Raw genomic sequence first — 21,837 nt, 5'->3', positions numbered from 1 at the left:
AGACATATGATATTGATTATCAGGAAACATTTGCATCAGTAGCCAAGATTAGTAGTAGCCATGTCCTACTGTCTCTAGCTACGGACTTGGATTGGCCCCTGAAGCAGTTTGATGTGAAGAATGCATTCTTACATGGAGATCTGAAGGAGGAAGTATTCATGAATCTACCCCCAGGGTTCATTGTACCTTCGTAGGAAGGAATGGTGTGTAGATTGAAGAAATCTCTATATGGACTCAAGCAATCTCCCAGCTTATGGTTTGGAAGGTTAAGACAGTCCATGAAGGCATTTGGCTACAAGCAGAGTAACTCAGATCACACTTTCTTCTTGAAGCGCAGGAAGGGTAAGCTGACTGCTTTGATAATCTATGTGGATGATATGATCGTGACAGGAGATGATCTGGAATAAGTAAAGAAGTTGGAAGCTTATCTATCATCTGAATTTGAGATGAAAGATCTTGGTGGGTTGAAGTACTTCCTAGGCATTGAGGTGGCCAGATCAGAACAAGGCATGTTCCTAACTTAAAGGAAATATGTCTTAGACCTACTCACTGAAACAGGCATGCTGGCTTGCAAACCTGCAGATACACCAATGGGGCAAAATCACAAGTTAGCAGAATATCCTTATCAAGTGCCTACTAACCGAGCAAGATATCAAAGACTAGTTGGCAAACTCATTTATTTCTCTCACACTCGTCTTGACATTGCATATGCTGTGAATGTGGTGAGCTAGTTCATGCATGCTTCGAGTGAAGACCACATGAATGCAGTATACCGTATTCTTAGTTATTTGAAGTCAGCTCTAGGAAAAGGGATCATGTTTTCTAAAAATAATCATTTGGAAGTGGCTGGATACACTAATGCAGGCTAGGCTAGATGTATCACTGATAGAAGATCAACCTCAGGATACTTCACATTTGTAGAAGGTAACCTTGTTACATGGAGGAGTAAGAAATAGGAAGTAGTTGCCAGACTTAGTGCGGAGGTAGAATATAGAGGAATGCCCCAAGGTGTTTGTGAAATGTTATGGCTACATAACTTATTGAAGGACTTAGTGTTCAAGCTCAAACAAGCTATGAATCTCTTTTGTGACAACAAGGCAGCAATAGACATACACATAATCTAGTTCAACATGATAGAACAAAACGTGTTGAAGTTGATAGACACTTTATTAAGGAAAAACTGGAATAAGAGATTATTGATGCACCCCATGTGAAGACATCAATTTGCATATATTCTAACAAAAGCTGTTTCTGGTAAGGTATTCCACAGCTCACTTGACAAGTTGGGCATTCGAGATATCTATGCACCAACTTAAAGGAGAGTGTTGACATGAGCTGTATCAATTAACTTTATTATGATTTATTTTGTGTATCAATTAGATTTATTATGTGTATCAATTAGCATTAGTGTTATAGTTGACTTAGATTAAGATTGATTACTTTCCTTTGTGTACATGGATGTAATACTATATAAACCTCCTTGAGAGATGAATAAAAATATCACATTATTCCCATATACTTTCTGATATGCGGCACGTCTTCTCTTTTCATGTTCTCATCTCCTAATATTTCAGCAATAGCATCGCTGTTTTTGGAGCTCTATAAAGCCTATTTTCGTTAGTGAGGTTCTTTGGAATTACAAGAACAAAAATTGTTGCTTGCAAAATCCATATTTGCGCGCATTTGAGTTGCTTCTCCACATGATCGACTACACTTTACATCAAATACTTGGTCCTCTATACTGTATTTCTCTTCTTTTGTACGGTTAAAAGGGCAACAAATTTGTGATGAGGATTATAGATACTCATAATTCTATTATTATCAGTGCAAAATTCCAGTATGAAGACACTATGCCAAAAAGGCCTTCAGACGACAGAACTGTTCTGTCGTCTGAATGAACCAAAATATGTCGTCTAGTACGGTGTCGTGTCTTGGGGGTATCAGAAGACAGAACACTTCTGTCGTCTGAAAAATCAGACGACAGAACTTGGGGGTATCAGACGACAGAACACTTTTGTCGTCTGATTTTTCAGACGACAGAAACAAATAAAAATCTTGTGTCGTTTGATGAGTTTTGCATTTCAGGACCATTGCGATATGTATCTTTAAACGTAATCACACAACAGTTTTGTGTTGTATGAGAAACAAAACAACTACATTCTGATATAAATTCTATTGTGTGAAGCATATTTACAAGACATATTTCTGTCGTCTGAGGTTATTAACATGACAAATATTTGTGGTCTGAATATAAAAGGGACCACAAATTGTAAGTCTTATATATTATCTTTGGTTAAATCCAACCACACTTATTTGTTGTTGTGATACGCTTTAGCCAACATTTTTATCAAACTTTTGTTGTTGTTTTTCCATTCAGACTACAATTTTCTGTTGTACGAATGCCAAAAAGACAATACACTTCTAATTGATTTTTGTGTTGTTTGTGTGCAGTTGCAACCACACATTTTGGTGTGCTTTTGTTGTAGCTTGCAATTTGAGATAACACATATTAGTTGTCCCCTGTTACAATTGGTATGCATACATTTTGGAAACTAAAATTGCCCATTCATGAAAGTACGAAACCATAAAATCTACATCCAAAATCAGTCATTACAATTTCCATTAATCCACCATTGTCTCATGTACACAAACCTAATCATGAATATCAATTCAAAATGACCCATATCTACTAATCTGGACATGCAGACAAGTCCAAATGCTTAAAGAAGGAAGAATTTCTACTAGACACAAGTTAATAAAAGAACTAGCTAGCCATACTGCTGTACCAGTTTCACAATCTGATCATGAATGGAATCACCCGAATCATAGAAGTGGTCATCGAAGACGGAAGGTATTCCGGGGTGCGTGAGTATATATGCATAACCCTGCAGATAATATGCACATAGAATGAAGTTATATCCTTGTTTTGCTGGATCAGATATCATGCAACCAAGGACAAAGCAGTTTAGCAGAATAATAAACAAAATAGCAAAACATCAAGCCACATTACTCAAGTGTCCTTACCAAAGAAAAGAAAAGAAAAAAGCTTACCAAAGCATGATTAAATTTGTCTTTGCTATTGTGGGCATCCATGAAAATGATAGCCAGTAAATAAGGATCCATTTTCTTACAACAAGCCAGCACAAAGAGATGTCTTACAGCCCTTTGAAGCAAATCAGAGAATAGATTAGAGAACATATTAGCTTGCAAGAAAACAACAAAAACCTTCAAACGACGAGCCCAATTAGAGCAAGAACATAGCAAGAAACAAGATGATACCTCATGACTAACAAACTAACTAGAAGCAAAATCTTGACATCGATTATATTTCAAACAAACATCTTTCATGGCTTTACGTGTTCCCTTATAAGAAAAGAATAAAATAAAAAATTTAAAAGCTTTCAAACACCATAGTAAGAATGCTAAAATAAAGCAACAAGTGCATATTGACCGAGAGTTGACTCTACTAGATCTGCTTTATTCCCAGCTAGTGCTATGACCATATTTGGATTGCCTTGTCATAAGAGAATGATCCAAGTAGATAGAATTAGCTATATTGAAAGACGCAAACTCGCATAGAAAGTTAGTATACAGAGTACAACACCTAAACAAAACTGAAATTAAAGTTATAGCCTAAAATTGTTTAAAGCAGCCAAGGACTGAGTGAGTTTAGACAGCAAGAAAGTGCGAGCAATACCTTGTGATTTCAGTTCTAGCACCCATTTTTTTGCTCGCTCAAATGAGGCCTACAAGAGAAAAAATAAAGTTGAATTTCTGTTTAAGGCATAATCAAGTAGCAGAACTTAGAGCTTTCCTGGCACTATCCCTATATTCAACATATGAAACGGAAAAGAAAATTTCAAATGATACTTAGTTACACAGAAACACATTGTCAGCTCGGGAAGACTAAAATACTTTCATTGTTTTAACTTTTATTTTTCAGAACTAGACCTCTTCGCAAAACGCAGCAAGGCTGACATGCATTCCTTCACCTGCCACAGAATAAAATTGCCAGAGCTCAGTACTTTCAGTCCTGAAGCCATTGTATGGTATTATAATGTGAGGTTAGTGTTTTTGATAATCTCACAAAATTCTTGTTTTGTGAGATTATCAAAAACACAAAATTTTAATCCTTAAATTAGATACAAATTCTTGTTTTCAATTGAGAACATGTGTTTCTTGCTTTCCAAAAACTATTCAAGGTTTAGTTTAATTGAAAGAAGAGATTTATAGTGTATCAGATGGATAACTTGAAGAAGAAAAAGCTAAGGATAATGATTGATGATGCTAACCCAATCTTTGTCCGGATTGATGTCGATTGCAAATCTCAAACAGTGGAGAAACTCTCTGCTGTTGGTCGGATCCTCCTCCTCCTCCTCCTCCTCCTCCTCCTCCTCCTTCCCCCGTTCTCTGGAAACAAAGAATAATTATCATTAAAGGACAATTATCGAGAGGACCTTCTCTGCATAAAGCTAGACCACTCCCCGCTGAACCAAGGTTCACAAACATCTGTGTAGTTACCAGAAGACGATTATAATCTAATGCATTGTTCACTCTTCAAATAAAATATTTAAAAAAAAAGGTACAGAATACTAAATAAGTTCACCACACCTTTCCAATCAATGTTATGAAAAGTAGGACACCATGAATTCCGACCCCTGAAAACAACCAAAATAAATCCCTGGTAATTAAATAATAATAAAGTTACAAGCCTGAAGGACAAACACAGTCAGTGGTAAAAATTCTGATACAGAAAATACCATTTATAGATGCATCCAGTACTAGTTAAATTCATTATAAACAATACAATTTTGGTTAACCATATAATTCATTTCTAACAGCAAACAAAAGCTTTATCTACTGCATTACAAGTTAAAACTAAAAGGCTGCTCATTCATCTTACTGTTTTTACATTGATACTAAATCTTGTTTCACTAACCAACTCTAACCCTTTCTAACATCAAACAAAACTTCTATTCCCTGTGTTACGATGCAAAAACTCAAACTCTGAATGGTCAACAAAATTCATCATATCATAAGTAATAATTCTTGTTTCAGAAAACCCTAACCAACTCTAAACCTTGCACTCAAAAAAAAAAAAAAAATTTAATGACCACATTGCAATGCTACAACTAGTCCCACCTAACGAGAGAGAATGCTTAAAAAACTTATAAGACAAGAGTTAAGGTAAATAAATCAAGAGACACCTACTGCAGAAAAGCCAAAAAAAAAAAAAAAACCAATAAAGAGAGGAAGCTATAAGGAAATATGTAATACTCACCTTACCGATCCCAAATATGTTGCAAATCCCCCCTTCTTGATTCCCAATCTTGATGATCTCTTATATATGTGCATTATTTTAAAAGAAATAAGTAAACAAACCTTGCTGGGAAGGGATCAGCTGGAGTACCTATCTCTGTTTGCATAGAGTTGCTCCTCCGGCCAGTTGCATCACTTACAAAATGATTGTAGATGTCCCTGCAAATACAACATATATAGGGAGTAACTAGATTGATAGAGCTGAGAAGGTTGGTATGTAAGAAAGTGGGAGGTGTCACATAGCTTTACCCTTGTTCAATGCCTATATCCTTATTGACATACACCCGTAGGCACCTCTTATTCCTGGTGCGTCACATAGCTTCAAGGGTCCATGTAACCACCTCTCTCAGTTAACTAATAAAAAGAAGTTTGGTCAATGATGGATAATATTGGATATGCAAAAATAAGGATATATAAGTTTTAATTTCTTTAGAGATGCTTCAGAAAAGAAGAAAAAAAAGTGGCTTTACAAGGGACTGACTAGAGTTATATGATTTGCTCAGCAATAATGACTAGTTTGCATCTGGATGGGTATACTTAATATGACTACTGTAAATTATAACTTGAGAAACTATAAAGAAAGTGGGAGGTGTCACATAGCAGTATTTATCATTATAACTTCGACTTACAGCACCGCAACAAACAAACATTTTCTTATAATATCAATGTAAATGGGTCATGTTACATAGGTAACCAAAATAGAAGACATTGATGTTGTACCTCTTTAACAAGTGCAACCGGGCAAAGATCATCGAACTTGTCAAACTTCAAGTAGTTGGAGTCAAAGTATATGTAGCTAGCATTCTTTAAGTAACTACAGGAGCTGCTTGCTCATGAAGCATCAAGACTGCAAATTAGGGTACCGAAAATGGAGAAAATGGGAGTAAACTATCCCTTATTCATATATTTTTTGTACACAATTAATATCTTTTAGGGGATGGTGTAAATCAGTCACTGACTATATCCTTATTTACATCTCTTTCATTATGTCCTACAACATCAGACTATCTAAAACCTTGTTACTTACACTCTCAAGACATTCTCATCTCATCTCATTCTAGACTTTATTACTCAAACACAAGACACAAGAAAACACAATTCTACTAGTACTGAAAGTGCTCAAAATATTATGCTTACTAGTAAGTGAACACATGATACCAATTTCAAGGAGTGGCATTCAAACACAAACGGTCAAAAACTTTGAAACCCATATCAAAACCACACTCTCAACGCATCCACTTATTGGCTATATATGGTTAACCACCTATTGCTAAATTCCAATGTCAAAAAATTTTCTAGCAAATTCCTAGAAATCAAAACAAAGAACTTAGCAAAGCAAACATGAAAAATGACCTTTACCTAATGTAGAAGGAGGAGGAGGAAGAGGATGCCTAAGTTGGGTTGTTGATGGAAATGCTGAAGATGGAGAAAGAAAATGCCTTACCAAGATCTGCTGAAGATGGAGAAAGAAAGTGCCTCAACAAGAAATTTCTCCTTCAGCAGATCAAGAAAATGCCTTAGCAAGAAATTTCTCCTTACCAAGATCTGCTGAAGATGGAGAAAGAAAATGCCTTACCAAGAAATTTCTCCTTACCAAGATCTACTGAAGATGGACAAAGAAACTGCCTGAGTTGAGTTGGGTTGAAGATGGCAGATTATTAAAGACATTTCTCCTTACCAAGATCTACTTCCGGTGGTTTTGAATTTGGCGATTAGGCTAACAGCAACCTCCCAATTTCAGTAAAACAAAAACCAAAAACAAAATCATTTTGATGCCACCACCAATAGGAAATCCCATTGAAAACAAAAGCACACTCAAAAATCAAAGCCCAACACAATTGTGAATACTCTACTTCATATCATATGAATAATCCTAGAAAATTAAAGAACATATTAAGAGGGTTAAAGGCTTTATCTTTATCAGTTAACTAATAACATGAATAGAAACACCATTGATTACTGAACTGTAAGCTTGGTCTTGATCGATCTAGAGTTGTCGACGAAGAGTTTGAGGTGGTCTTCATAGCTAAATCGATCATCTTGCTACTGAAATTCCCTCTCCCTGTACAAACCAAAAACACATAAGCTCAATGATATATACCAAAGCAAAGAAACTCTACCTTGAAGACTAAGAAAGTTTACATTCAAAACGATAATGCTGATGCGCAAATAATACCTATGTACAAAAATATTAAATGTTCTTCTATAACCAGACTGCTCCCACTAAACACAAAAATTCTCTTGAATCTGGATTGCCTCTAGAACGCCTCCTGCAGTCATCCTCAGAGTGAGGGACCACAAAATCAAAGTCAGAAACAAACCCCAAAATCAAAATCAGAATGAAACCCCAAAATCAAAATCAGACAAAAAAACCCCAATTTGGTTTTACCCATTACCCACAAAAGATAGAAAAATTGAGAAGGAGAGAATGGATTACCCATTCGTGTAGTAGCCGGAGCAGTTCCATCCTCTGAGACCATGACAGAATAATTTTGATTTGATTTAGCAAGCCCCAATGTCCACTCTCAGATTAAACACAAACGAAAACACCAGATTTCTTAAATTTTGCCAAATAATCAAAACCCTAATCTAAAATCTCGAATTTAACTCACCAGCTATGGATGTCAAAGTAAACTGAATGAATCTAAGCAAGATTGGATTGTCGAAGTGGCTAATTGAGTACCCGTGAAATCCCCAAATCGAGAAGCCCACAAATGGAAGAACCTAAATAGCGAAGAAGCCTAATTTTTCTAGAGTGCTCTACTGGTTGCTGGAGAGCTCCATAATCCGGACGCGAAAGATGAAATAGAGACCAAGAAGAAGAAGGAGAGGTTAAGAAGAAGAATCGAGAGAGTGAGAATCGAGATCTGAGAGAGCTGATGAGAAGGATAATTGTGAGGGATAGAGGTCAAAAAGCACAAGTCGCGGGTTCCAGGTCGGGTTGAGAGAGCAGAGTGAGAAGGAGAGAAAATGACTTAATTATTGCGAGGGATAGGGGTCAAAAAGCACAAGCCAAAATAACTCAAATTTTTTTAAAACAACCTCCACAATTAGACAACATTTAAATGTTGTCCAAATGTCAATTTCTAGTTAACTAGGCTTGGCTATTTGAGAGGGAAAAGCTCATCAACTTTTGGATATCCCTCCAAATTTGAGATAGGAAATCAACACCTTCTACAACTACACAAATGTGTTGTCTGAATGCTCACCATTTATCCAAATTTGAGATAAGAAATCACCACCTTCTACAACTACACAAATGTGTCGTCTGAATACTCACCACTTATCCAAATTTGAGATAGGAAATCACCACCTTCTACAACTACACAAATGTGTCGTCTGAATACTCACCACTTATCCAAATTTGAGATAGGAAATCACCACATTCTACAACTACACAAATGTGTCGTCTGAATGCTCACCATTTTTCCAAATTAAACCAGTATGGTTTTAGTGTATATTCAGACAACAGAAACAAAAATTATGTCGTCTGAAAAACTCAGACGACATAAAACAAAACTTATGTCGTCTGAAGTGTGTCGTCTGAAGGCCTTTTTGGCATAGTGAGAGTCAAGGTAATTAACCAGACATTACAGTGTAAACATAACTCACTCTAAAACAAAACCTAGAGAGCTAATTATACCGTAAAGATCAAATTCAGAGGATAAAAAAGCAACGTATTCAAACCTAATTTGAAACCCTAGGTCAGGAAAGAAAGCATAATTTAGAAAAAGAAAAAGAGAGACATGAATACTCTGTGTGAAGCGGTGGGGGGACTCGATCGGGGAAGAAAGACAAAGGAAAGAGAAAGCGGAATTGGGTGGGGAAGAATTAAAGGCCGGCCATTCGGATTGGCTATCTGATAAAGCCCAAAGAACATAGCCCAATGTCGCCTCGTTTTGTTACTATATACCCAATAATATTCAGCATACCAGATATTGAACACCAGGCCACAATATAAAGAACTGGTTAGGGTACAATGAAATTACAACTTTTTATTTTGCTTTCAGCTTATAGGTGAAGTAATCTGGAAATTCTGAAACTGAAAGGGTGATCAATCTGCGATGAAAGTACGTTGTTGGACTGATTACAACATACAAATATATACAAAGCTGGGACATCTAGCACTGCAAACGGCGTATAGCCTTGTTCACATCTGTTGTAATCAAGCTGCAAGGAGTAAAACAAGTTCCAGATATATACATCACAATGTCACATTAGTCTGATTCTATGTGAAACACAAAGAGCTATAAATATATGTGGGTGTTATCAGGGACTGGGAGAAAAGACTGACCATATATAAAGTCGAACTTGTGGATTTAACTAATTAAGGAGTGGATGCAGCTTGTATTTCCTCTGTTTTTTCTTCAGGGGGCAGAGGAGCTATTCATAATCAAGATGCATCACCATACACCAGGAATAAAAGTAAAAAATTTAATTAATAAAAATATTAATTTGATCACAATATATGAGGCTATGCTATTATAAAACGGACAGAGTCAATTAGTCACATACCGTCCACAGTTGATTTCTCAGAGTCATTAGCAACTACTCGACACGCACCTGCTGCTTCCTCCATTTCTGGCTCCTTGTCTTTCTTGTAGTCGGGTTGAATATTTGTGATTATAATAGAAGGTACATGTTTAATTTTGTAGAAATCCTCTCCTCCTTCCCTAACCCTACTGCAGAATCTACTGGTCATCACGTTGATTGTTAATTCCTTGAGGGTAGTAATATGTTGAAGCCCATCTGGAACTTCCCATAATTGTAGGCACCATTCAATATGCAATCTCTGAAGACTAGGCATGGCTTCTTTCTCCACCCTCCACTCGTTCAACATAAACAAAGCACTTAGTGTAAGAAATTCCAGATGAGGAAAGCCTCCTGGGGAGAAAACCATTGTTTTTGATTTGAAAGCATCACTACCCAGGTAAAGCACCCTTAACTTGGGCAGCATCTTCACTATATCTATCTGGTCACATCTCAGTTCTGTACTAACCAGCGTTATCTTGGTGAGTTTTGGATAGCCCAGGAGCTCTTTTGGAAACTCCGTCATTTTCCCAAGCAGTCGCAGTTTGTATAAATAAGGACACCTTAACACTATATCTCTTGCTATATCCTCATTATCATCTCGGTTTAGCTTCAAAGATAGCGATCGAAGATGCTCATATGTTATACTTCTCGATATCAACATGTTCTTGAACTTTTCCAAGTGACTAGGCTGTGATACGATTATGGATATTTTCTTCAGATTGCTTAACTGAACAAGATCATTTAACTCACATTTCTCAATTGGAAGATCACCCAACGTCTGCAAATTGCACAGCCTTGCAAATGAGAGTTTCTGTTCACTTATATAGTGACGCCAAGGTAAATATAAGTGCCTCAGTTGCTCCATATTCCAAAACACATTTCTGATTCTGGTTGCCCTCTCCCGACCAAAACAAGATCCTTCATATAAATAATAATTATACCGCAGATCTAGAGTTTGCAAAAGTACTAGATTAGATACAGATGATGGCAACCCACTATATGCACTATGCTTCAGACTCAGAAACCTCAAGTGGACTAGATTCCCAATCGTTTTCGGTAACTGAAATTCTCTCTCTATTTTTTCAAACTTCAGAACTCTAAGCAATTTGAAGTCATTGAATACTGATCGCATTACTTTTTTGTTCCACTTTTGGTCAAACCCTTTTGGGGTAAAGTATAATAGAGACCTAATGTGCTCATCTCTTCCATCTATACTGAAATCATATTTCACATCTTCGTCCAAATAGAGGGCAAGTCTTCGAACCTTGCCAATTAGGGCTGTCTTAGATACCAGTCCCGCAGAAAAGTTAATAATTCGGAAAAAATTCTCCTCTTCTGCCTTTCGCAAGCACAAGTCTCTCATAAAATCATGGAGACGGCAAGTTTTCACCTTCCCACTTAAACCATATTCTACAACTTGAACCATAGATCTCTCCACCAATTCAACTAAGCAACTATATGACATTTCTTCCAAACTTTCCACTGAAACATGCATTTCTGACGTTGAAGTTATAAACCCTTCTGCAATCCATAATTGAGCAAGTCTTTTTACCCGTATCTCATGATCCTCAGGAAATTGGGCTAAATACAAAAAGCATAGTTTTAAGTGAGATGGTAAGTCATCATAACTCAATGCCAAGACACCTGAAACACCACACCCCTGACCTGTCTTTTCTCTTTCAAGGACATTTGTGCCTCTCATTATGTATACATCAACATTTCTAAGTACCGTATCCCACTCATCAACCGTCTCTCGTCTACTAAGAAGACCAGCAAGCACACTGATGGCTAATGGTAAACCTGAACAATGTACAAGCATCTTCTTTCCTAATTCTCTCTTCTTTGCATAAATTTCCAAGTCTGGAAAAGAAAAGAAACAGTACTTCGGTAAGAGAGATTTAGTCATTACTGAAAACTGATTTATTGACAGTGGTGACATTATATGTCAAAGTAAAAGTTCTTGCAGTCAAGAATCTTTCATATACAATAAATCTTTTTGATCGATATCATGTTCTTGAAGAACAAACGAAAGAGGCCTTTTCATGGTCATTCTTTCCAATATTTACTTCTGAGTAGATAGAATGTCATCATCTGCTAGAACATATAATATTGTTGTTCTTGCATATAATAACATTTACAACATGCATATGATATGTTGAAACAAAAAGTTAGAAACATTTGCATATGAAAAGTTTAAAACACTACGGTGTTTTATGGAATGCTAAACTTCCTTGGGCTAGAAAATTACAGATAAATATGTATTAGTTGGCTGAAAACACAAATACCTGTTTTATCGCTTCCACATTCCGCTATATTTTCAAACAGTTCCCAGCTTTGGTTGTCATCTAGTGGTCGAGGTTGGTGGAGATTATCATTTTTGGATGCAAGTGAGGCTACTTCTTTCTTGCGAGTAGTGAGTAATATTCGGCTCTCTGTTTCCTCATTGATTGGGAATCCAGCTTTTATCGAATGCCAAGCCTCTTGAGTCCATATGTCATCAAGGACCACCAGACATCTCTTTTCTCGTTGGATACTACAGACCTCCATTGCTATTTCATCCTTTTTCATTTTGGAAATTTCTTTCCTTTTCTCTATTGTTGGGGAAGTGAGTTTAATTAAAATTTCTTCGAAGACATCTCTGCCTTCACATTGTTGAGATATACAAATCCAAGCGAAACAATCAAAATGACGTTTCACCTCATTTTGACGAAAACCTTGTTTTGCAAGAGTGGTTTTTCCGGAGCCGCCCATCCCCCAAATAGAAACAACACGGTGACGCTTTCCTTCTCCCACCAACTCCTTAACCAATATATCTGTGTTTTCCTCTAAGCCAACAGTATGACTTTCAACTTCATGAGCGTAAGTTAGCCGCCGGTCTCTTTGCCTCTTAAAAGAAGAAGCGACACCTTCACCCCCACTTATTTGCCTGATATTATAACTCAGCAAACTCGACCTCAGATGAGAAAGTTTGGTTATAATATCCTCAATTTCGGACCCAATCTTGTATCGATTAACTCCTTCATTAAAGATGCTGGCAAACCTTTTGAGAGCAATCTTGACAGTACCTCCTCTCCTCCTGGAAGCTACTTTCAAGGCAAAAGATTCAATGATATCCTCCAAGTCATAAGCAGCATCTCTAATCAGTTTAACCCAAATGCGTACTACTTCTTCGTCTCCTTGTCTTGCATCTGCATCTCTGAGAAAGCCCCGGATCAAGTGAAGTTCAACTTGTGCAAGCTCAACTTGATAGCTGACTCCACTCAAGAACTTCGCTTGCTGAATGATGAAATCTCCCAGGGGCTTGATCCCTTCAGCCACAACAGTAACAACACCTTCAGCCATATTTCTGATCTTCTTTCTCTGCTTCTCTCCTCTCTCTCAAATTGGTGAAATTAATCTTCTTAGCAGTGGATGGAAAACAAATGTTCTTCTATATGCAAAGATGCTTCTTAGTAGTTACCTCTATTAATGCAGTCTGAAAATAAGGCTGAAAGGTGGAGCCAACGTACCATGTGGGTGCTACTTTTCATTTTCTTTTTGTCCGGTGGCGCGGATTCATGATTTGAACTTGGGGTGGGTTGGAAAGTTTCATATTCTTAACTAAAGCGAAAAGAGATTTTATCGCAACGCTAATATTTTATTGAGTTGTTAAATGGATTACTGCAGAAGAAAATGATTTGAATTAATTTTTTATTGAATAAAAATAAATTTGAGAGAATAACATACTGGGAGAAATATTATTTAAAAAAAAAAACATTAAACCTATTTAATAGAGGTATGAGTGGAAGAAAATAGAAAAAAGTAATTAAACCTAGCGTATTGTATGAGGCTATGAGTGGAAGGCAAAAGGAATAAGTAAAAGAAATATGAGTGAGTGGAAGGCAATAGGAATAAGTAAAAGAAATAAAGAAGAGGAAGAAGAAGAAGAAGAAAGAGAAGGAGGAAAAGGAATAAGTAAAAAAAAAAAAACAGAGTGAGTGGAAGGCAATAGGAATAAGTAAAAGAAATACAGAAGGAGAAGGAATAAGTAAAAGAAATAAAGAAGAAGAAAGAGAAGGAGGAGAATGAATAAGTGAAAAAAATATGAGTGAGTGGAAGGCAATAGGAATAAGTAAAAGAAATAAAGAAAAAGAAGGAGGAGGAGAAGGAATATGTAAAAGAAATATAAGTGAGGTGGAAGGCAATAGGATTAAGTAACATAAAAAAGAAACATGAGAGGGTAAATTTGAGAGAATAACATACTGGGAGAAATATTATTTTCCAAAAAAAAAAAACATTAAACCTATTTAATAGAGGTATGAGTGGAAGAAAATAGAAAAAAGTAATTAAACCTATCGTATTGTATAAGGCTATGAGTGGAAGACAAAAGGAATAAGTAAAAGAAATATGAGTGAGTGGAAGGCAATAGGAATAACTGAATAAGTAAAAGAAATAAAGAAAAAGAAGAAGAAGAAGAAGAAGAAGAAAGAGAAGGAGGAAAAGGAATAAGTAAAAAAAAAAAAAGGTGAGTGGAAGGCAATAAGAATAAGTAAAAAGAAATACAGAAGAAGAAGGAGAAGGAGAAGGAGACGGAGAAGGAATAAGTAAAAGAAAGGGAGAATATCACAAATGGTCACTGAACTATGACCTGTTCAACACTTTGGTCACTCAACTTTTGAAAATTTCACTTTAGTCACTCAAGTTAGATTTCGTTAATCACTTTAGTCATTCTGTCTATTTCCATCTATTTTATCCATCGAAATCTCGTAAATAACATATTATCTCAAGGATATTTTGGTCAAATTACTATAAAAAAAATCTTTTTTTTTTCTTTTCCTGTTTTTTCTTTGTCTGCTTCTTATTTGTTTCTTCCTCTCCCAGAACTCTTGTCCTGCGCATGGAGCATGATTTGAATATGTTGGTGAACCAATTGAATATACATGACCCAGGGCATTTGGAATTTGAGCTTTGTTCTCTCCAATTTGGCTTGGATTAGATGCAAAAATGGGATTTGAAATCTGGGTTTGGAGGAAAACTGAAACCCCATGGACCATTCATGTTTTGCTTTTCTGGGTTTGAGGAAAACAGAAAACTCAATGGCTTGGTTCTCGCCGTCGAAAATCCTGGCATGTTCATCGTCGACTTCAACGTCTCCAAAGAGGTATACACAAATTTCCACTCCTCATGACTTCAATCACCGCCAAATCGTCGCTTTTTTTACCAACTCCCCCAATTTCAATTGTGGTTGCAAGACTTCAGGTGACAATTGGAATCTGGTGCTCAATTCCAAATGGACTTCACAACAAAGGTGACAACAAGACTATTTTGGAGGGGAATTTGGTGCTCAATCCGGCCAACAAGGTCTCGGCCAATCATGTACTCGGCACCGGAAATGGGAAGCTCAATGGGAGAGAGGAAATCAACCCAGATTGATGTTTTTCTTCTTTTCGGAAGGGGCAAAAAAAAAAAAAACTGGCCTCAATTACATTTTTTTAGATAAACAAGACAACAAATGTTTTTATAATTTTTTTATTTTCTCTTATAAAAAGTAGTGATTAGACAGAATTGCCCTCAATTTAACGGCTTAAAATAGTAAATTTAACGGCAATGACTAAAGTGATAGACGGTCTAAGTTGAGTGACTAAAGTGATATTTTCAAAAGTTGAGTGACCAAAGTGTCGAACATGTCATAGTTCAGTGACCATTTGTGATATTCTCCCTAAAAGAAATAAAGAAGAAGAAAGAGAAGGAGGAGAAGGAATAAGTGAAAAAAAATATGAGTTTTTTTTTTTTTTTTGAATCAAGCCCACGGGGGGAAATAATATATTCATCACAAGCCAGAATAGGCCGTTACATACCCTTCCGCTGTCATTTAAGGACATAGACAGACAAGAAGGTAGTGGTAGTACCCATAGTGGTACGTAGAAATATACCCACTCATTTTACATTCAAAACGTAGTGATAGCGGATATCCTCCTTTGGTACTACGCCGGAAGCGCTAAAGATTTAGGTTCCTAATACAAGGAAATTATTGAATTTAGACATAAACTAAAAACATAGGGTTGGGCCAAAGGCAAAAGCCTTAGCCCAAATAGAAGGCCAAATGGGTAGCTCAAAAGGAGAAGGCCCAATCCCTAAGGCCCAGCAGGATTTGGAGCAAGGCCCAGAAACGACATCACCAACCTGCGTCCGCCCGCACAGCACCTCCTGCCACCATCAGTCCGCCATATTCGTGAAGCGCCGACTAACACCCCAGTCGCGCCGGCCCGACCCAGCATACGACGTACCATCACGTACGCCTGGCCTACTTTGCCTCGCACTTCTCCAGAAAACGAAAGACGTTGCTGGAGCATCTAGATCGTCACCGCCGCATAGCTCCTAGAAACCACGCCGCCGCTCCCCATCCAAACCCGGTCTCCATCTAGATCTGCAAAGCCCTGCCAAAGCCTGCCATCCCTGCACAACACAAAACACAACCAGCGATGTCGTCTGGAACTCACCATCGCCACCCATGTCCAGCCTTGAGTTTCAAAGCCCCCCTCCAGACCTCCTCGAGCGAATAGCAATTCTCGTCCGGCAGAGGCCCATTGGCGGCAAGGCAAGCCTCCCCTATCCTGAGCGCCGCCGGACGGGCAAACTTCTCAAAACCGAGACCTAAGGTACTCCGAGTTTTTTTGGAGCTCCTTAGACGAGTTTGGTGTGTGAAAAAAATATGAGGCTATGAGTGGAAGGCAAAAGGAATAAGTAAAAGAAATATGAGTGAGTGGAAGGCAATAAGAATAAGTAAAAGAAATAAGAGAGTATATGAGTGGAATGCAATAGGAATAAGTAAAAGAAATAAAGGAATAAGTAAAAAAAAGAGGGCTAAATACTGGATACTACTCTGTGGTTTAGGTCCAAAATCAATTCAGTCCCTGGACTTCTAATTTCATCAAAAACACCCCTGTACTTTCAATTTTGATCTAATAGGTCCAATTCGTTAATATTCTGCTATGGGTTCAACTTATAGTTGAATTATTTGATGAAAAACTTTTTATTTGATAGATTTCTAATAATGAGACCCACTCCTAAATTGACTATGCATGCCACCTCAACACCACATCATAAAACATAGGCCATATATGAGCCACATCAATAAGTTAAATGATTCAATTATCGGAAGACTAACAGATTGGACCTATTAGATCAAAATTGAAATTGCAGGGGTGTTTTTGATGAAATTAGAAGTTCAGGGACTGAATTGATTTTGGACCTAAACCACAGGGTAGTAACCAATATTTAGCCCAAAAAAAAAAAAGAGTGAGTGGAAGACAATAGGAATAAGTAAAAGAAATACAGAAGAAGAAGGAGGAGAAGGAATAAGTAAAAGAAATAAAGAAGAAGAAAGAGAAGGAGGAGAAGGAATAAGTGAAAAAAAATATGAGTGAGTGGAAGGCAATAGGAATAAGTAAAAGAAATAAAGAAAAAGAAGAAGGAGGAGGAGAAGGAATAAGTAAAAGAAATATATAATCTTGGACGGTTTAGGTCATGTTATTTTCCATATGTGTTGCTACTAACTCCACCTCTTCTTCATTAATTTTGGGAAGCAAAACCTAGGGTTTTGAGTATAGAGAGCGACGACAATGGCTTGCTCCTCATCGTCGGTCTAGCAGAGGCGCGATCTATCGTCGTCGAGCGAGTTTCAAAGGTGAAGCAGGGGAAGTATATTTTGCGGCTTGGAGCGGGTTTATTTTTTGCGGTTTGGAGCAGGTGTTGCGGAGGAGCAGCCGGTGGATTTGCAGCGGAGATTGAACTAGGTGCGGTCTGTGTAGGGGCAGTGAACGAGGATTGACTGAATAGGAGGCCTCTGTTGTTGCGGTGACGGTTGGTTTTGAGATCGGAGATCCTAATCGGTCTCTCGATTTTGGCCGTTTGGGTTTCGATTTTGTTGATCTTCTCTCCCAATTCCAGCACCGATCGGGTGCTGCTGATCTGTGCTAGGTTGCTAAGAGAAGGTGGCGCTGATGCTGCGTTGGAGGGAACGTCCGCCAGAATCTGTGGCGGCGGCGGCGTTGATTGGCAGAGGCAGTTTAAAGTCTGCTATGGGGTTGTTTTGGTACCCTTGGGCCTGGGCCTGGGACAAAGTCTTTTGGGCTTGGTCTCAATCTCTAGGCTATTTTGGTTTGTTAAGAGGTCTGACCCTTTTACAGGGCAGGAGCCTATAGATGTCTAGTTGTTTTATTTGCATCTATGTCTATGCTTGTAAGAATGTCTCTATGAGTCTTGTGGAAGTACTTAGCTTTAGCGTACCACAATTGCGTGCTCGACGTTTAAGCTTATGTAGAATAGATTGCCTGCAAGGCGAGTTGTTGTTATTTGACATAGACTACTCTGAGCAAAAATGTATTATTGGAGTAGTCTTCTGTACTATTTAATTTTAATATATGAACCGGGGCGTACTACTGGTATGTTTCCATATTTCAAAAAAAAAAAAAAAGTAAAAGAAATATAAGTGAGGTGGAAGGCAATAGGATTAAGTAACATAAAAAAGAATCATGAGAGGGCTCGAACTTGGGTTGCTTTGATGATAGCAAAGTCTGTCAGCCAACTATGCAAAAACCTACATATTTGCATATACTAAAAACTTTTAAAATCTCAGGTGTGCTTGAGCCCGCCCAATGGTATACATAGATCCGCCCCTGCTTTTGTCATCAGCCCCGGCCCCAACTAGTCACTTTATTTTATTTTATTTTTTATGATAGAAAAATACAATACAACTAAAACACAAATTAAGCCTCTACTTACACCCACTCCTAACTGATCTAGATGGAACGCTGGGGATACAGCAAGGGGGAGACAAAAAAAAACCATAAAAAAAGGATTCTGATAATTATGAGCCAACACTGCTAACTGACCAAGTACAAAATTTGCTTATCTGTAAATGTGTTTGAAGATGATGGAGTTAAATTGTGAAGCCAACATTTGTATATCAGACATGAGGACTTTAATCCACCATGGAACTTGACATCTACCTTGAATGCAGTCCATTAGCAGCTTTTTTTTTTTTTTTTTTTTTTTTTTAAAACCCTTAACCCATTAGTAGCTTAGAATCTCCTTCAACCACTATATCTGAATACTGATGCAACCGAGCAGTGTGAAGAGCATCCCTCAATGCCGTTGCTTCTGCAACAAGAACATTAGCAATTCCAAGCTTCCTACTAGCAGCAAGTTAATAAAGGATCATTTCGAATAACAAAACATATACTAGCCATTCCATTTTTAACATAACCCTCAAAATTTAATTTAACTTGATTAGTGTTAGGTGGGTGCCACTTTATATGAAAATGCTTAGAAATTTTTGGATGATAAATTCTTGGGTTAGCTCGCAAGTAATTAGTATTTAACATGCATGAAACTTTGAACACACATTGAGAAGGAGAACTGTTAATGTGTTGAAAAATAGATCTATTTCGACAATTCCAAATGGACCAAGCAATTAAAAAGGGAAAATTCTACAATGTGTTAACGTATGACATGCATACAATTGCCTTAAAAGTGGTAAAATAAGTCCTCAAAATAGTAATATTAGTCTTTAAAGTAGTAACATGAGTCCTTACAGTGGTAAATTTTCTTAGTTACCACATGAGTCCTCAAAATAGTAATATTAGTCCTCAAAGTGGTAACATGAGTCCTTAAAGTGGCAAATTTTCTTAGTTTACCATATGAGTCCTCAAAATAGTAATATTAGTCCTCAAAGTGGTAACATGAGTCCTTAAAGGGGTAAAAATAGTTGATGTATGAGAAATATTAACATACCATAGCTTTACCCATTAAAAAGATGGAACTAAGACTATCCTGATATGAAGGCATGGTACTAAGACGATCAATTCAAGAAATAAAAGATCTATCCCAATTAAAAGGTTTAGGAGAAGTAGTTGAATTCCAGACCTGTCGTGCAAAACAACAATTCATAAAAAGATGACCAATTGTCTCTAAATTATTAGGGCACATAGGACAAGAAGGAGAAATATGTTGATTATATTGAAAATTTTTATCTCTAGTTTTAAGTCCATTTCCGATCAATTAAGGACCAAGCAAAAAGCTTAACCTTTGGAGCAATATTTAGTTTCCAAATTTTAGATAACAAATAAACTCTAGAATGATTAGGCACATGTTGAATTTGAATCCAAGAAGCAGTACTCTTGACTGAAAATTGTCCTGAGGGTGAAGTGCCCCAAACAAAACTATCAGAAGTAGGCTAAATAGACAATGGGATAGCTAAAATCATTTGAACAATATCCTGCGGTAATAGGGAATTCAAATCTGCAGTATTCCAGGTCATATTATGAATAAAATGTGCAACTGTAAGAGACCAGTCTAGCTGATGTCTTTGATCTTCAGGAATAATTGAGAATAAAGGAAAAGGTAGAACCCAATTAAAGGACCAGAATAAAATTGATTGGCCATCACCAACTATCCATCTAATTCCTTGAGATAAAAGTGCTCTAACCTCTAGAATTCCTTTCCAAGCTAGAAAATCTGAGCTTTTTTTCTGCACTGTGAAAAAATGATTATGCCTAAGGTACTTCGTAGTGACCAACTGAACCCACCAATTTTCTAGTTGAGTCAAAATTTTCCAGCCAAGTTTGGCTAAAGCCGCTTTATTAAAATGAGTAGGTTGTCTAACTCCTAAACCACCTTTGGATTTAGGAATGCAGACTTGATTCCACTCAACATGAGGTTGAGAATTTCCCTAGAAAAAAAGATCTAAACTCCTTGTTTAATCTATCAGTATGTCTCCTGGGGAATTTAAAACAAGATAAAATGTGATTAGGCATTCCTGAGAGATTAGATTTGAGTAATGTTAACTTACCTGCTCTAGATAAAGTATGTGATTTCCATCCTGCAAGTTTCTTCTGAACTTTAACAATAAAATCATTAAAGTTAAGAGGATATGTCCAACAAACAATATTTTGGACTCCTAAATATCGACCAATAGTAGACTTATGCATAATTCCAAGAGAACTAGCAATATTTCTTTTAATAGAAGCTGAAATATTGTTGGAGAAGTAAATGGTGGATTTATGGTAATTTATCTGCTAACCTGAAACTTCTGAAAACAGGTTCATGTAAGATCAAATATGGACATAACACATATCATCATAAAGTAATTGATGATTAGCTTAATATCAATCCTAGTTTAACATGGATACAAACAGTAAATCTATACTAGTGACTTAATGAAGTAGTGTATCAATTCATTAAGGATAGTAATCCATTGCTTAGTCTACAAGAAAGGCTACAAGTTGTGATACATTAGGAATCTAACAGTGAAACCTAAACCGACAAGGAATGCTTTAATGGGAAGCTTCTTGAGGTTTAAGTCTCATATATATACAGATGAATTGGTCCCTGATTACTACCACGACTATTGCATAAGTTCTGTCCATTGAGAAGCAAGTTGGTAAGTAACAGAAGACCATATTCAGTGATCGAGTTAAGCAGTTGCATAAGATGGAATCCATGACAGTAATTGCAGAAGGTAAGCCTTGATCCTTTTATGATTGTTGTGCATATGTTGTGAGCATGTAATTATGGTTTTACAATTGGTATCAGAGCATAGGCTCACAAATATGAAAAAAAATCGTTTTAGGGTTTTGCAAAACAAACATAAATTTTTTTAAGGGTTTTTGCTCTACTGGTCAAGTAACTGATCAGGTTACTGACCAAGTCACTGGTCATGTAACTGATCAGGTATCTGACCAAGTAAGTAACTGACCAAGTAACTGGTCAGGTACCTGATCATGGTAAGTTACTTAAGTCGACTGCTGCATCTGGTTAATTATAAAATTCACGCTTCCGCTATGATTTTTTAGCAGCAAATTGGGAAAAGACAAAAACAGGTTTTTTTGTGAAATTGATTTCGATTCATAGCATGATAATTGAGTTTTTGATTGTGCTCAAGAACCCTAGTTGCATTCCCGGCGTGCGTTAGGCTAGAGTAGATGGTGACCGGATGAAATTTAC

At 37.0% G+C, this 21,837-nt stretch overlaps 1 protein-coding gene and 1 long non-coding RNA gene across 18 annotated transcripts; both read right to left on the bottom strand.

Annotated features, from left to right (window-relative positions):
• Positions 1-2,592: 2,592 nt before the first annotated feature.
• LOC133715683 (uncharacterized) lies at positions 2,593-8,330 on the bottom strand. Of its 17 annotated transcripts, none has more exons than XR_009849158.1 (11): positions 7,757-8,329; positions 7,496-7,589; positions 6,040-7,381; positions 5,569-5,673; positions 5,282-5,478; positions 4,612-4,658; positions 4,293-4,509; positions 3,952-3,992; positions 3,698-3,746; positions 3,052-3,163; positions 2,593-2,885 (listed from the first exon to the last, which is right to left on the bottom strand). It is a non-coding gene; the product is annotated as an uncharacterized LOC133715683 (long non-coding RNA). The 17 variants fall into 17 exon arrangements; XR_009849169.1 differs by having other exon boundaries at positions 4,293-4,410; positions 4,612-5,478; positions 7,496-7,600; positions 7,757-7,841; positions 7,932-8,329; XR_009849163.1 differs by having other exon boundaries at positions 4,293-4,410; positions 4,612-5,478; positions 7,757-7,841; positions 7,932-8,329.
• Positions 8,331-9,054: 724 nt separating this feature from the next.
• On the bottom strand, positions 9,055-13,386 carry LOC133715937 (putative disease resistance protein At1g50180). Its single transcript, XM_062142640.1, has 4 exons — positions 12,138-13,386; positions 9,835-11,712; positions 9,614-9,702; positions 9,055-9,489 (listed from the first exon to the last, which is right to left on the bottom strand). The coding sequence occupies exons 1-3, from the start codon at positions 13,192-13,194 to the stop codon at positions 9,647-9,649; spliced, it is 2,991 nt and encodes a 996-aa protein (XP_061998624.1). The 5' UTR covers positions 13,195-13,386; the 3' UTR covers positions 9,055-9,489; positions 9,614-9,646.
• Positions 13,387-21,837: the final 8,451 nt, after the last annotated feature.

This window comes from Rosa rugosa, chromosome 6 (genome assembly GCF_958449725.1).
Source record: "Rosa rugosa chromosome 6, drRosRugo1.1, whole genome shotgun sequence".
NCBI classification, from domain to species: domain Eukaryota; kingdom Viridiplantae; phylum Streptophyta; class Magnoliopsida; order Rosales; family Rosaceae; genus Rosa; species Rosa rugosa.
This window is presented reverse-complemented; position numbering and strand designations above follow the sequence as displayed.